Source organism: Drosophila virilis, chromosome 2 (assembly GCF_030788295.1).
Source record: "Drosophila virilis strain 15010-1051.87 chromosome 2, Dvir_AGI_RSII-ME, whole genome shotgun sequence".
NCBI classification, from domain to species: domain Eukaryota; kingdom Metazoa; phylum Arthropoda; class Insecta; order Diptera; family Drosophilidae; genus Drosophila; species Drosophila virilis.
In genome coordinates this window covers 26,543,900-26,556,684 of record NC_091544.1, presented here as the reverse complement: position 1 = coordinate 26,556,684, position 12,785 = coordinate 26,543,900, and the positions used below count along the sequence as shown (strand labels likewise).

General features: G+C 40.0%; 2 protein-coding genes across 6 annotated transcripts in view; one reads left to right on the top strand and one right to left on the bottom strand.

Annotated features, from left to right (window-relative positions):
• The window catches only part of LOC6633034 (serine/threonine-protein kinase 32A), a 28,381-nt gene that overhangs the window by 1,835 nt on the left and 13,761 nt on the right, over positions 1–12,785 (bottom strand). For 2 of the 5 annotated variants that reach the window (XM_015170555.3, XM_015170554.3), the window contains exons 2-6: positions 2,490–2,820; positions 1,414–1,469; positions 1,192–1,357; positions 893–963; positions 694–820 (exon numbers count right to left, since the gene is read on the bottom strand). In XM_015170555.3, coding sequence (XP_015026041.1) covers positions 694–820; positions 893–963; positions 1,192–1,357; positions 1,414–1,469; positions 2,490–2,544 — 475 coding nt within the window. In that variant the 5' untranslated portion in view covers positions 2,545–2,820. Of the gene's footprint in view, positions 1–693; positions 821–892; positions 964–1,191; positions 1,358–1,413; positions 1,525–1,786; positions 2,330–2,489; positions 2,821–2,930; positions 3,026–12,785 lie in introns of those variants that run through there. The other 3 variants (XM_015170552.3, XM_002056025.4, XM_015170553.3) reach the window with 3 other exon arrangements.
• Positions 3,785–5,511, top strand: LOC6633033 (ubiquilin-2). The gene has a single exon (XM_002056024.4). It carries the CDS (start codon positions 3,929–3,931, stop codon positions 5,105–5,107), a length of 1,179 nt encoding a protein of 392 aa, XP_002056060.1. The 5' UTR covers positions 3,785–3,928; the 3' UTR covers positions 5,108–5,511.

Genomic DNA, 12,785 nt, shown 5'->3' with positions numbered 1-12,785 from the left:
ACGTAAACATGTTTTCTTCAATATTGTGAAGTGCAAAGCACCTTTATTTAAAGTGTTAATCTTGCTTAAAGTGCCGTACGCTGCTTAAACGTATCTCAATATCAATTTGCTGCACTTAAGCAATGGTTTCGTATAACTGAAATTCTAAAGCTTTCTCTGTAATTAATCAATTGTCTGCCAATAGATAACAATTGCATGAAAATTGCAATAATGTAATTATTCTACAATTTGCACCTGCCCAAAAAAAGTTTAGTGCACACACAGATAATACAAGATGCTTTTATGCATACAGAAATAAGCTATCTATTTGGCAAAGGCATAAACCTATATGTAAATACGATGTAGCTAAATAAATAATATATGTTAAGTAGTTAAGGAGCAGGTGACAGGCGGCAGGTGGCAGGCGGCGGCAGGATGCTAGGCCTAAGAGGGCGGGCACATATGAATAATTTGAACCTGCTCTCAAGTATTCACTTGGGCACTCACACAAAACTTTTGCTTGCTTTTTGCACATGAAATCAATAAATTTTTGAACACGGACATAGGACAATTTAATGAATTATGGATGCTTTTGGGCCGACTTGGCCGAGAAATTACTTGAAATTGGCTGCCAAACTTCTTGTTGACTGTGTACGTGTGCGTGTGTGTGCGTGTGTGAGTGTGTGTGTTTGTGTGCTTATTTGCTGAACTCACCTGCATCATCTAATAGAATATTATCGGGCTTAATGTCCCTATGGATCACACGCTGTGTTTGTAGGTACTCCAGGGCACTGCCCAGCTCGCACACTAATAAGGCCACACTCTGCTCGGAGAATTCCACCTGTCAAGCGAGCGTTTGAGAAATACAAAATACATATGTTGGCTAAGTGTCGCAAACCAAACGGCAACCTACTCGGTTTTGTAAATGGTATCTTAAATCACCGCCCGTCAACAGGTCGCAGACCATGAATAAATCCTCCTCATCTATGAGCGTTGAGCGTTGGGAGCACATACAAGAACAAGAACAAGAACAAGAACAAGAACAAGATAGAAGTGAATGCTCAGACATCAAAAGAAATGCACATAGTTAATTTGCATTTTGATTGCCAATCAGCGGCGGTGACACTCGCTCTACAGGTGGCTCAACCATTTGCATATGTAAGTGTCTGAGCGAGTGCGAGTGCAGGTGTGTGTGTGTGTGTGTATACTTACCTTGAAAAGAGAACCATAAATTCACTAGAAATGGATGCTCCAATGAGGATAGCAGCTCCACCTCCTTGATCACACCGCCCAAGGCGCCCCGAGATTCGCATACTGAGCGGCTAACATATTTCATGGCATAGAGGATGCCGCTATCCCGTTTCTGTACGATGCACACCTGCAAGGATGCACAGACTTAGAGCTGACCAGCGGGGCTAAGAGGATGTCTCTTACCTTGCCAAAGCTGCCCTTGCCAATGGCGCGCAGGATTTGAAAATGATCAAAGTTAACTGAAATTAAAAATATTATATTATTGTCCTTTATTAAAGCATTTTGTCCTGGCAGCTGTTTTTTTTTAGAGCTACGCAAATTAATTTGAAGCAGATCGGATGAGCGGCCGAGAGGAATATGCCAAGGCCTTGTCCTAGTATACGCTGCATTTGTTCTCATAGGGAAACCTCAGCTAAAAATGGAGCTGTCAATCGCTCAATCAGTCAATCAGTCAGTCAATCTCAGGTCACAAGCTAGACTTTAGATAGTCCCTACGAACGAATGAAGCTTAATGGAGAAGCACCTAAAATTGGAAGCTCCTATTTGGTGGGCGTACTTTTTATTTTTTTTTGTGTAGTCATCACCAGGTTAACTGGGTTTGCTGGGCAACAGACGCCCCAGCAGCATTATCCTCATATTTCTTGAGAATCATAATCCGTCTGAGTTGTTGCTGTTTCTGATGACAGAGGAAAAAGGGAGGCAGCGCATCAATCTGGAGCAACTGTAGCTTGGGAAATCTGTGCCTGACGAGCACCTCAAACTTCTCTTTATCCACATAGTTGAGCCTGAGCACGCGCAGCTCTTTCCAGGTATTGAGCAGCAAAAACTCAAAGTGCTCCAGGCACAGCGGCACCTGAAGCAGATTCAGCTCAATCCGGGTGAGGTGACGGCGCCAGAGGCTGCCCAGCAGCGAATAGCAGCGCTCATCGCACTGCAGCATGGCCAGCTGATCGGGGAGCCTGAGATATGCCAATATCTGCTGCAGGCACAGCTCGTCCAGATGCTCCATGGCCGACTCCCAACTTCACAACTCTGTCGCGCTGCGAGCGTCTGTGTTGCAAATACTTTTACTTTCTTTGAATTTGTAGCCCAGAGCTACTCAGTTATCAGGATTTTCGGTTCAAAAATTGATTCCTCACATGGTTTTTCAATGTTTAATTAAAAATCGAATATATATATATATATATATATACTCTTAAAGAGTACCGGGGTAAGCCGGTGCTCGTTATCCCAATGGATATTTCGTGTGCCAAACTCACCATCATCATCCTGGTGCAGACTTGTGTCGGATCTGGTCGACGAGCTGGCGCCCATTTTGTAGCTACATTAATGTGCCGTCCTCCTGAAGGTTTTACTATCTATTTGTTGTTGTTTATGTCTTCGTCTCCGTCTGCTGCTCCTGCTCCTGCTCCTGCTCCTGCTCCTGCTCTGTCTGCCTTTCGACTTGTTTGTGGCAATTTGATTGAATTCAATTGATTCGCTGTCATGTCCTGCCCCGGACTGCAAGTGCCACACGAGCTTAACTATACCAGCTCTTTGTTGATGTTATTGAGAATGTTGTTATTATTATGGCAGCTCATTGCGGTGCACCTAAAAGGCCACAAAAGATGGCAAGAGATCGATGTAGATAAAGCGACATTTATTTTTGTTTTTCCTAACTAAAAGCGTTTTGCATTTTTAATTAACTTCGTGTTTCTTACCAACGCATCTGTTATTTACGTTAATGCTGGCTATTTTGATGCATAATTGTTTCAGATGTAGAATTAGACATTATTATAAGTAATACAAAATTTAAATGTTAGATAAGCTTGTCGGTGTTTAAAATGTAGTAAGGTTTGACAACCTCAGAAGGTAGGAGGGAAGCATTAAATTATAAATTTGAAGAAACCCAAACTTCAGAAAGCATATCATCGACTTGTACGCATTTGCCTTACACTTTTAGAGATATGTGGGCATGCTCATAATACATATATTCTGGAAAATGGAAAATTCAATTTTCGAACGATTCTTCCTAGTCAATACAACAAAATATTATAGTAATAGTATTCCGATGCTGATAAGATTTAGTTTATAAGCAGCATAGTTAAGCTAGCGCTAGTTATAGTACTAGGTTTCTTCAGGATTTTCTGATAGTTTTATCTAACCAGCTGTCCATGCAAGAATTTCATTTTCGACCTAAGTATTATTTCGTTTGCAGCTATATGAAATAGTGGTCCAATTTTGATTAGGTTTTGCATAAATATAAAGAGGATAGTGAGTCTAATTAATGCCGAGCTTAATCGACATATCTTTTGGAGCAACCAAAGTCTTTCATACCGATCAATCCGTTGGCAGCAGTATAATATAATTTTATAAAGCATATGCGTGCGTGCTTTCAAGCTGTGGTCGTGTCGTGTGGCGATGGGAAAATCCTGGTGAGCGGCCATCTCTAATTTCGAAAAGTTAACGATTTCGAAGATTTCGAATGGGGTCTGCCTAGCCATGTGCTTATGTATTTCGAAAAAGGGCAGCACAAAGTAACCGCAGCAAACGTTTGCTCTTAACGCAAAACATTCGAACATTCGGCAACTGAGTCAGTTGTCATGCAGACTCATTAGTAGAACATTTTTATTTATACAATATACAACACAAGAAATTGAAAAATAAACGATTGCGTCTGCCTTGGAATCCGTCTGCATTCGATACGCATCAAGTGGCCATGTGTTGTAAGACCATCGATATAACTGCCAAGACCGGTAGCGGCTCGGCTGTCATCTCCGTGCGCCAGAACGAGCTGATCTGCAATTTGCGTGTGCTTGTTGCGGTGCGATTTGAGCAGGCCATAGACTTTGTGGTTCTGGTATTTGGCGGGCAGGTGCTGCGCGATGAGGGCACCATCGATAGCCTTGGCATCATCTCGGGCGTCACTGTGCATGTGGTCTTCCGTCAGCTGTCGAAGGGTGCGCCACCTGTGAACGATTGCAGCAATGCTGCCGGTAGCAACAGCGGCAGCTCTAGCTCGTCGGCTCCATCGAACGCCCGCACTTGGATCTTGAAGAGCGGCGACATCTTCAAGCCGCTGCTCGAGGATCCGGGCACATTGCGCGACATGCTGCAATCGGACACACGCATCAAGACCATGATAGATGAGAACGCATCGTTTCGTCACTTTCTCAGCAGTGATCGTAATTTGCGTGAGCTATTCTCGACGGTCTTCAATCCAGCCAAGGTTCAGGAGCTGGGACGCAAACGTGATATGCATATAATGCGCATGGAGTGGGTGCCTGGCGGCTATAGCCTGCTCGGCAAGCTCAACTATTTCATGCGTCAGGCCCACGAGGATAATGTGGCCATGAACTACCAGGAGGCGGAGACATGCCGCTGCAAGCGCAGCGTTGATAATCCACAGCGTGGACGCGAAAATAAGATGCCGCTGCCGAATCCCTGGCGTCAAACCAAACCGGAAACGGTTGATGGATTTGCGCTTAACGCGGAGCGCATGGTGGCCGATCTGACGCAGAAATGCGATCACATGATGCAGTCCCTGCAGTTGGGTGACTTTAACAAAACCCTCGAACATGCGCGACAACTGAACGAGCTGGCGGACAATGCGCGCCGTCAGCTCGATATACGCGTCCGAAAGCGTTTGTTGCCAGGAGTCGAACAAGCTGCTCCGCCGGCACCAACAGTTGCCGCCGCAACGCCAACCGTGTCCTCGTTAAATCTCTTTGATTTTATGTCCAGCAACGATAGCCGCTGGGAGCAGCGCTTCCGCTCCCAGCTGCTGCAGCTGACCACATTGGGCCACACGGATCGCCAGCGCAACATATGCGCCCTGCTGATGTCCGCCGGTGACATACAGACGGCCGTCAAGCTATTGGAGCAGTGGAATCGCTAGTACATAAATCCCATAATCCCAAAATTGGAATCAATCTACACAATGTTTCAATAGTTCTTCACCCCAACCCCCTCCTCCTCACCCCCCCCCCCCCCTCTGCATTTCCATTCATATTCCTTCTTTTTTTTTGTCGCTCAGACGCTCCGGTTTGGTGCATTGGCTCTGTATCCGTCAATCAATAGCAATTGCAATAGCATTCAAAATGATAAATCTATATTTATCAATTTCTCTTTTTTTTTCTTTTATTTTTTTTTTTGTACCCACAACCCAGTTTAAATGGGTCCAAATAAAGTTGTGCAAATGTGTGTCTGAAAGAAAACTTGTGGGAGGCCCTTTTCCCAGTTCCCTCTCAGACGATGGGCGAGCGGCGAATCTTTCCATAGAAACCATAGAAATAAACTTATGTATGGAATGCACAAACGTACTTTAACAAACGAGATCTTTGGTTAGAGTATACGCAATTCGTTTGTTTTCCAGTTACTCGCACAAATCCTGGCGCGTCCATTTGCTGTCGCAATTTCATTTATGATTGATTGAAACAATTCTGTCTGGTTGGGCAATGCTTTAGTCATCCTTTTTAGTCATCCATCAATGCGCCTTTGCCGCAACTGTCCTGACAGTTTCCATCAGCAACGCGTGCCGCATTCGAACTCTATATATTTTTTCTTCATTCGGTTTTTTTATGCTCGCAAATATGTCAATTTTGTGGCCATAACTTGACAAACTGTCGCACACATATGCCCAGCAGGGTATCTGTATTTGGGATAGTATATGCTTATATTTGAATAAGTTTTAATTAATTTTATACTATTGTTGCAAACTTTGCTTTGGGTTGTTGCAGCTGCTTATTGATTAATCCGCATTCCAATTAACAGCTGCTGCTAATTGTTTACACCTTGCTGAGTTTTCAAATTTAAGCAAATTAATTTGCTCGCCGTGCGCTTATTTCAATTATGCGACAGTTTTCTGCAAATTGCTGGGAAAAAGTTTTACAATTTCAAGTAATACGCTCCTGTCATGGATAGCGCTGGACTTTTGCTGCTAGCTGAGCTCTCAAATATAGTTCAAGTTGAAAGGTCAGTTTAAAGTGAAATGAGCACAAATGCAGTATCTCAAAAAGCAGTTAAACACGGCCTTAAATATATGGTACTCATCTGTTTCAGCTTATGACTTCGGGCATTTTCTTTTATAACTACCTTTTCGTTTAACTAAACCAAACTTAAGATTTAGCAATTTATGCTGTAATGCTATTTAAATACAAATACCCAAGCGGGCAGCAACAAAAACAACAAGGCCGAAACGCACACTAACGGTAAAATGGGTGGCATCTCGGGGGAGGCGACTTAGGTGACAAAATGGCGCGAAAGGAACGTGTCCGGCGGACATTGCGACGACGATGGCAGCTGCAGAGTTTTTACACTTACAAGCCCACACGCACATACACACACACACACACACGCACGCACGCAAACACCAACAGTACACAGTTACACTGTTTCCCAAGAGCAAAGAAGTATATTCGTTTATACAAAAAATTGCAAAGATATCTGCACCCTTAAGATAAATAAATCAACTTATTTCTTCTCTTAATGAAGAATTCTTTAAATAATCAAAAACAATTTTGTTGCTATTTATACTAAGAAATATTTTGATAGTTTCAAAAAAATGGAGATGTGTAATTCTAGGATTATTTCTCATAATTTGCTTAGTATATTAAAAAGTGGCTTTCTAAAAAATTTCATAAGTGATATTTTAGGAATATTTATAGGATAAGCTTGCTTTCAGTATATTTTATATCTTTGGAAACATCCATTTAAAAATTTGTTAAGGACCAAAATATTTTATTTGAAATTCTAGAAACATTCTTGCTTGCAATATTATATTATTATTTTTTCTACCTTTATTCAGAAATTATTTTAACGACCATTTCTTATGGCTATATGAATTATATTTTTATCTATAAAAACTTCTTTTACTATAATACTATTATTTATTTTTGCTTTGAGCAGTGTAACTTGATTGGAAAATACCCGCTCTAAATATATTCAAGTTGGTTTTTTTTTATCTGCCTTACCGCTCATTTTTTGCATTTAAATATTTTATGAAAATGACAAAGCGGCAACAACAATGAACACTACAACAGTAGGACTGAGAGTAGCATTTGCTTAATGTGATTGCTTGAAAAGGCAGGCGGAGGAGAAGTCTTAGCCTGGGCTGAAGGCAGCAGCCGGTATTGAGAGCCGCAGCGGGGCCAGGGTCCAAGTGTCACCTTGAGATGTTAACTGACGTGGCTCTGGTTGTGTCTGGATACATTTGATTTGCTGCATCCGCCGGTTTCAGTTGCTGACAGCCATTATTTAGTTTGCCAACATCTTTTATTGAGTCAGTGCATCTGCTGTTGCCCCCCTCTTACCAAGATTGTGGCATCTGCATCTGAGCAGCGAACGTTTGTTGCCCGGACAGAAACATCCGGCGTGCGGCTTTGGTAACCGGACAGTGTAAAAAGTTGTGTGCTCCTTTGCGGCAACGTAAAAGTGTCATAAGCAAAGTTTTGCCAAGTCTTTAGAGCTTGTTTCCATTTCAAAGAAACATTATTGTCATGTTTTATTTGCAGACAGCAAAAAAAAAAAACAGCTGGTTGAGGTGCATAAAGAAGACCCCAGGCTGCATACTTGTTTTAAGTCAAATCGATTTTATAATTAGACTGAAAAAATGAATGAATGAATTTTGAAAATGGCTGAAAAGGGATAATGCATTTGTGCAAATGTCTCCGATCAGCATCAATAGACGAGTCGATCTCTATATATGTATATATCGAGTATCTTTCATTTTATAGCTATCAACGCGACAGGCATCTGTAGCTTTTTTTCTCATCGGAGGTGTATTTATGACTGTCCGGCAGAAGGGGGCTTAGGTTATCCTCTGCTCGAGAAATGCCGACTATAGATTTATGTAGTTGAGCTTATGATTTTCCACTGAAAACTTTTTCGATTTTCTACGCAGCAAACGGTATTAAAGAAAAACTGAAAAATAAAAAGCACGTTTCCTATTTATTTTAAGATTTATGTGTGTGTGTGTATTTATTCAACTGAAGTTGACTACACGGAAATCCTTTTGCGCGTATTTTTTTCACCTTTTTTTATGTTCAGGGAAGTGAGAAGCCGTAAGTAATCCCACCAAAGACTCATAAAACAAAATTTTAGCATGTGCTTGCAGCCGATTTCTAAACTCATTATATGGAGATGAAGTACATACGTGAAAGAGCAGGGTTAAAGGATTTTGCCAGAAATCTTTTGTTTCGTTTTGCTTTCCGATCCGTTGCCAGTATTTCTGGCAGGATGCCGCCTCAGATGCTTTCAGCTGTTGGTTTTTTGTTTCGGGCTTGGGCAAAGCACTTCATTAAGTTTACCCTTGCCTCCCACCCATACTCTTACCTGGCCTTAACCCGCTCTAAGTCCAATGTATTTACATATATTTTGTTCTCTCTTACATGGCGAGCAAACGTTCAGCGCGTGTGTAAGTATATTTTGGGCATGCCTGGGCTTTGAATTGCAGGATTAAAGCCAAGTTGCGCTAGATTTACTTAAAGCAAGCACAACACAGAATCCAGTCAATGTCATGTTTTACGCCACAGTGCTTGGCAAAAATCAATGGCCCGCCCCTCACTGAATATCCTAACTTAGCCGCTTTTGTTTTTGTTTCTGTTTGCCTTTCCCAGTTGCGGCTGGCCTATTGATTTTACATAATTAACAATTGTGTGATTTGGGTACGCCAAAATAGCCCAATAATGGACGTGGATGGTGGTGTGTAATTATACCCCCAACACAACTTTAAAATGGGCCAAAAAAGGTATTGGAAAGTCGTGGAAATGTATGCAAGCACTCAAAACGGACATCTTTGACCTTAAAAAGCAGCAGCTCAGAGGTATACAATTTCAAACATTCCTTTTTTGTAACCCAAAATGGGTAAGGAAGAAGACCCTAACAAAAAGATATCTGAAAAATCATTTAATAAATCGTTAATACTTGAAAGCCACATCAATATGAAAGACAAATACAGCAGCGAGGCAAACATAAGGTCAGAGGTATTATTTGATTCCGTTTTTTTTAAATTTTCTAAGGCAAAGTGTAATTAAGAGAGCTTTGGGTACTATTCAAATAATATTTTTTAACAGTATTTGGAGTTGCTTTTTATGCCCTTATAGAGGGTATTATAGGTTTGTCATGAATTTTATAATGCATAGAAGGTGTCTTCTTCTCTGACCCTTAAGGAATATATATACTAGAATAGATCAGCATCAACAGGTGTGTTGATATACTCAAGACCAATGGTCTCCCAGCCACGAGAGGCACTGCAGGAACGCAGACTTCCGCTCAGCGGTGGATCATTTTAGCATATAGCTGCTGCTATAGAAAAGATCTGTTTAATAATAGTCCCCAATATATTAAGTCTCCGGCGTGCCGAAAATATTCTGTTTCGGGTTGGATATAAAATCATGAAAAACTAAATTTAAAAAATATTGTTTTTTATTAATTCAAGGCTTATATTCTTTAAATAAATTTATATTTATGAAAATAAAAAAAAAAAAAAACTATGCAGAACTATGCTCTGAAGCAATTCCTTGGAAGCTGCAAGGTTTACAAGTTAGAAAATGCTGTTGTTATTTTTTTGGGGTCTAAATAGTGAATAATTCATAAAGTTACTTTTGTCGTTGAATATAAAATATTTTCAGTGTGGATTAGATAGAGCCGAACCATCAAATTCTTGTTGCCAGTAGACGTATGTGTAATCGAACACGCGAGGCTTCATTAATCAAAGATTACGTAAGCAGAATATGAGTATTCATCCCAAAAAACCACAAAAAACCAAACAAAAGGAAGACTCATCCATTTGGCTGCTGCTATCAACACAAACGAAGGGACATCAATCAAAATGACGGCACAATTTCTAAGTTTTGTTGATCCTTTGCATTGCCCACACTCTACGGCCCGCTGTCATTCCGGTTGCCTGCTTAAATTGGAAAGGACTCCTTAATTAATGGCGGCTTTCCATTTCCTTTTTATTTTTATTTTCCATATTTACATTAGGTCATGGAGCAAAAATCTGTTGCTCTTGCCGGAAAAACTAATTAAACAGCAGTTGGCGCCAGCAGCCCGTTCAAGTTGTGGCCAACGAGCCGTGCCTTAACCCTTTATGACGCCAAATCGGGCTAAATAGGGCCCACAGGCAATGGCAGCACCCCCCCTCCATCTAGCTGAAAACAGAAAAAAAAGCTATTGAAAATTTGCATTTCGCCAGACGACTCGCTGACATTTCCATTTCCATTTGTTTGGCCCTAATGAATATGTTGGACATCAATTTCAAAGGCAACACAGAATCTCATTTTATCAACTCGTTTATATACCCTTCTTTAGGGTATTATTGTCTTGTCATGAAATGTGTGACGCATAGAAGGGCATCTCCGCCCAGCCGGTCGGTTTGTCTGTTTCCATGCGAACTTGTCTCTCACTTTTAAAGCTATCGTCTTGAAAATTTGTAGCACATATGTCGAAGGTGTCCGGATCGGAACAATATATCATTCCACTACCATATCATACTTGTATGGGAAACTTTTTTGTTTATTAAGATATCTTGAAAGTTGGTTTTGATATAGAACCCTGTTTTTATATTAAGACCCCTTGACCAAACTTGGTATTTATTAGTGGCATTATGATTCTTATAAACATCGGCCCACTATACCATATATCTGCTATGGGAAAGATCGGTGGAATAGCAGGATCTTAAATGGCAAATTCTTCTGCATTTAAAGATATTTCAAAAAAACTCACATATCTGCAAAAGGGAAAAGTGTAAAAGCGTATTAAGTGTTCGTCGCGCCGCAAAAACCTTACTTTCTGGTGTTTTTTTCCTATTTTATTTTATTTCATATTTACGTGCTGCGTAAAATAAAATAAATAAATGTGCTTTATTGCCATATGGGCCAAATAATAAAATTGCTGCTGATAGCAGTCAATAAAATGGTTTACTGCCAACTGGATAAGATAGTGTGTGTATATCTGGATTATCTGGCGATAAGTGCTCTCGTTCTGGCATTAGCATAAGCACCTTCCCTTTTGTACAACTCATTGATGTACGCTGATATTGACCGTTAAGTCCGATACGTCAAGACTGAATATGCACGGACTTTATGTAGAAGTTCGTTATTGTTATTGTTACATATTTGATGGGACCACAAAAAATCTTTATAATAAGCTCGTAAATGGCAACGTTTTATGACAGTTTCTGTTTATGGTTTAGGCTTAAATAAGCGGTATTCACATTATGCCTGACGTTCCCATACCCTGTAGCCATTCAATATTGTATGCTCTACGAATAATTTAAACAATTTAATTTAATAACTTTCCGTTCGAGGATAACTGCTAGTCGTATATTTCCGACTGCAGCATTTTTTACTTGTTAACGGTCCTGTTGACATGTGCGCTTTATTGTTTGAAATTTTTATGGCATATGCATGCTGCTTTCCGTTGTCTTGACCACACGATCTGTGTCCGGATTCCGCACAGCTGCATCAATCAATGAAAAAGAATACAAAACAAATATAATAAACAATAATTTTTTTATTTGGTTGTCTATACTGAAACTTTGATGTGGCTTTTCATATGAAAAAAAGTATGCATTTAAGTACCATAAAGTAATCCATTTTTTTGCCACTTGTGTGAATTGCTGCTGTTGCTGCTGTTGCTGGTGTTGTTATTGTTGAAAGACAGTTCTGATTGCGCGATTTGATATAAAATATTGATTGAATTGAAGTGAATTTAACGGAAACCCCATGGTTTCGCAAATTATTGAAAAAAGTATCTTTTTAATATAAATAATTGAAAAGCTTTTAGTATATAATGAACTGTGTAAAGAAAATTGCGCAAAATTGATGTTTCACAGTTAAGCGAGAAAACAAGTATATTTTCGGCACGCCGACGATTTAATACCCTTGTAGACATTTTCCTTTTGCAAATATGTGAGAATAGTGCAGCTCGAAAAGGTTCAAACAGAATATTTTGCATATTCCATACTATTCCACAGATCTTTCCTATAGCACAGACCTTCAAGGGAATAGCCTTAAGACTGAGAGACTAGTTCACATAGAAAGAGACAGACGGACAGACAGACTGACAGTCGTTCGGACATGTCCAAATCAATTCGAATGTTGATGCTTATCTAGAAATACTATATTCAAAATATACTTGTATTCTTTAAGGGGTCTAAGATGTCATCAGCTTACAAATTTCATGACAAAATTATAAGGCTCTCCATTATGATATGAAAATGCATCTTAATTTTTAATTAACTTTATTTGAAATGCTTTTGACCTAGGTTCGATTTCCGTTTAATTCCTTTAAAGTTCATATTTTAGCGCCCAGCTACCAACTTTTGTCTCTGTACGGCAAAAATATATCCTCAACGATGACTAATTTCCGTGACGTCATCCTCAGTCTAAGAGCGTGAATTGAATGCTTATATCCATATTTACGATCAAATATATACACATATATACATGTATATCGAAACCCCAAAAAGTCGCCAGTCGGTGTGCTTAATTTCTCGGAGCGTGTGAGGGTTTTAAAATTAATTGCATAAGCGGAAAAGTCCTTTAAAGCTTGCGGTCTTAACGTTTTTACAC

Excerpts from the sequence above, each read along its gene's own strand:
- LOC6633033 (XM_002056024.4), top strand. The coding sequence starts at position 3,929 with ATGTGTTGTAAGACCATCGATATAACTGCCAAGACCGGTAGCGGCTCG.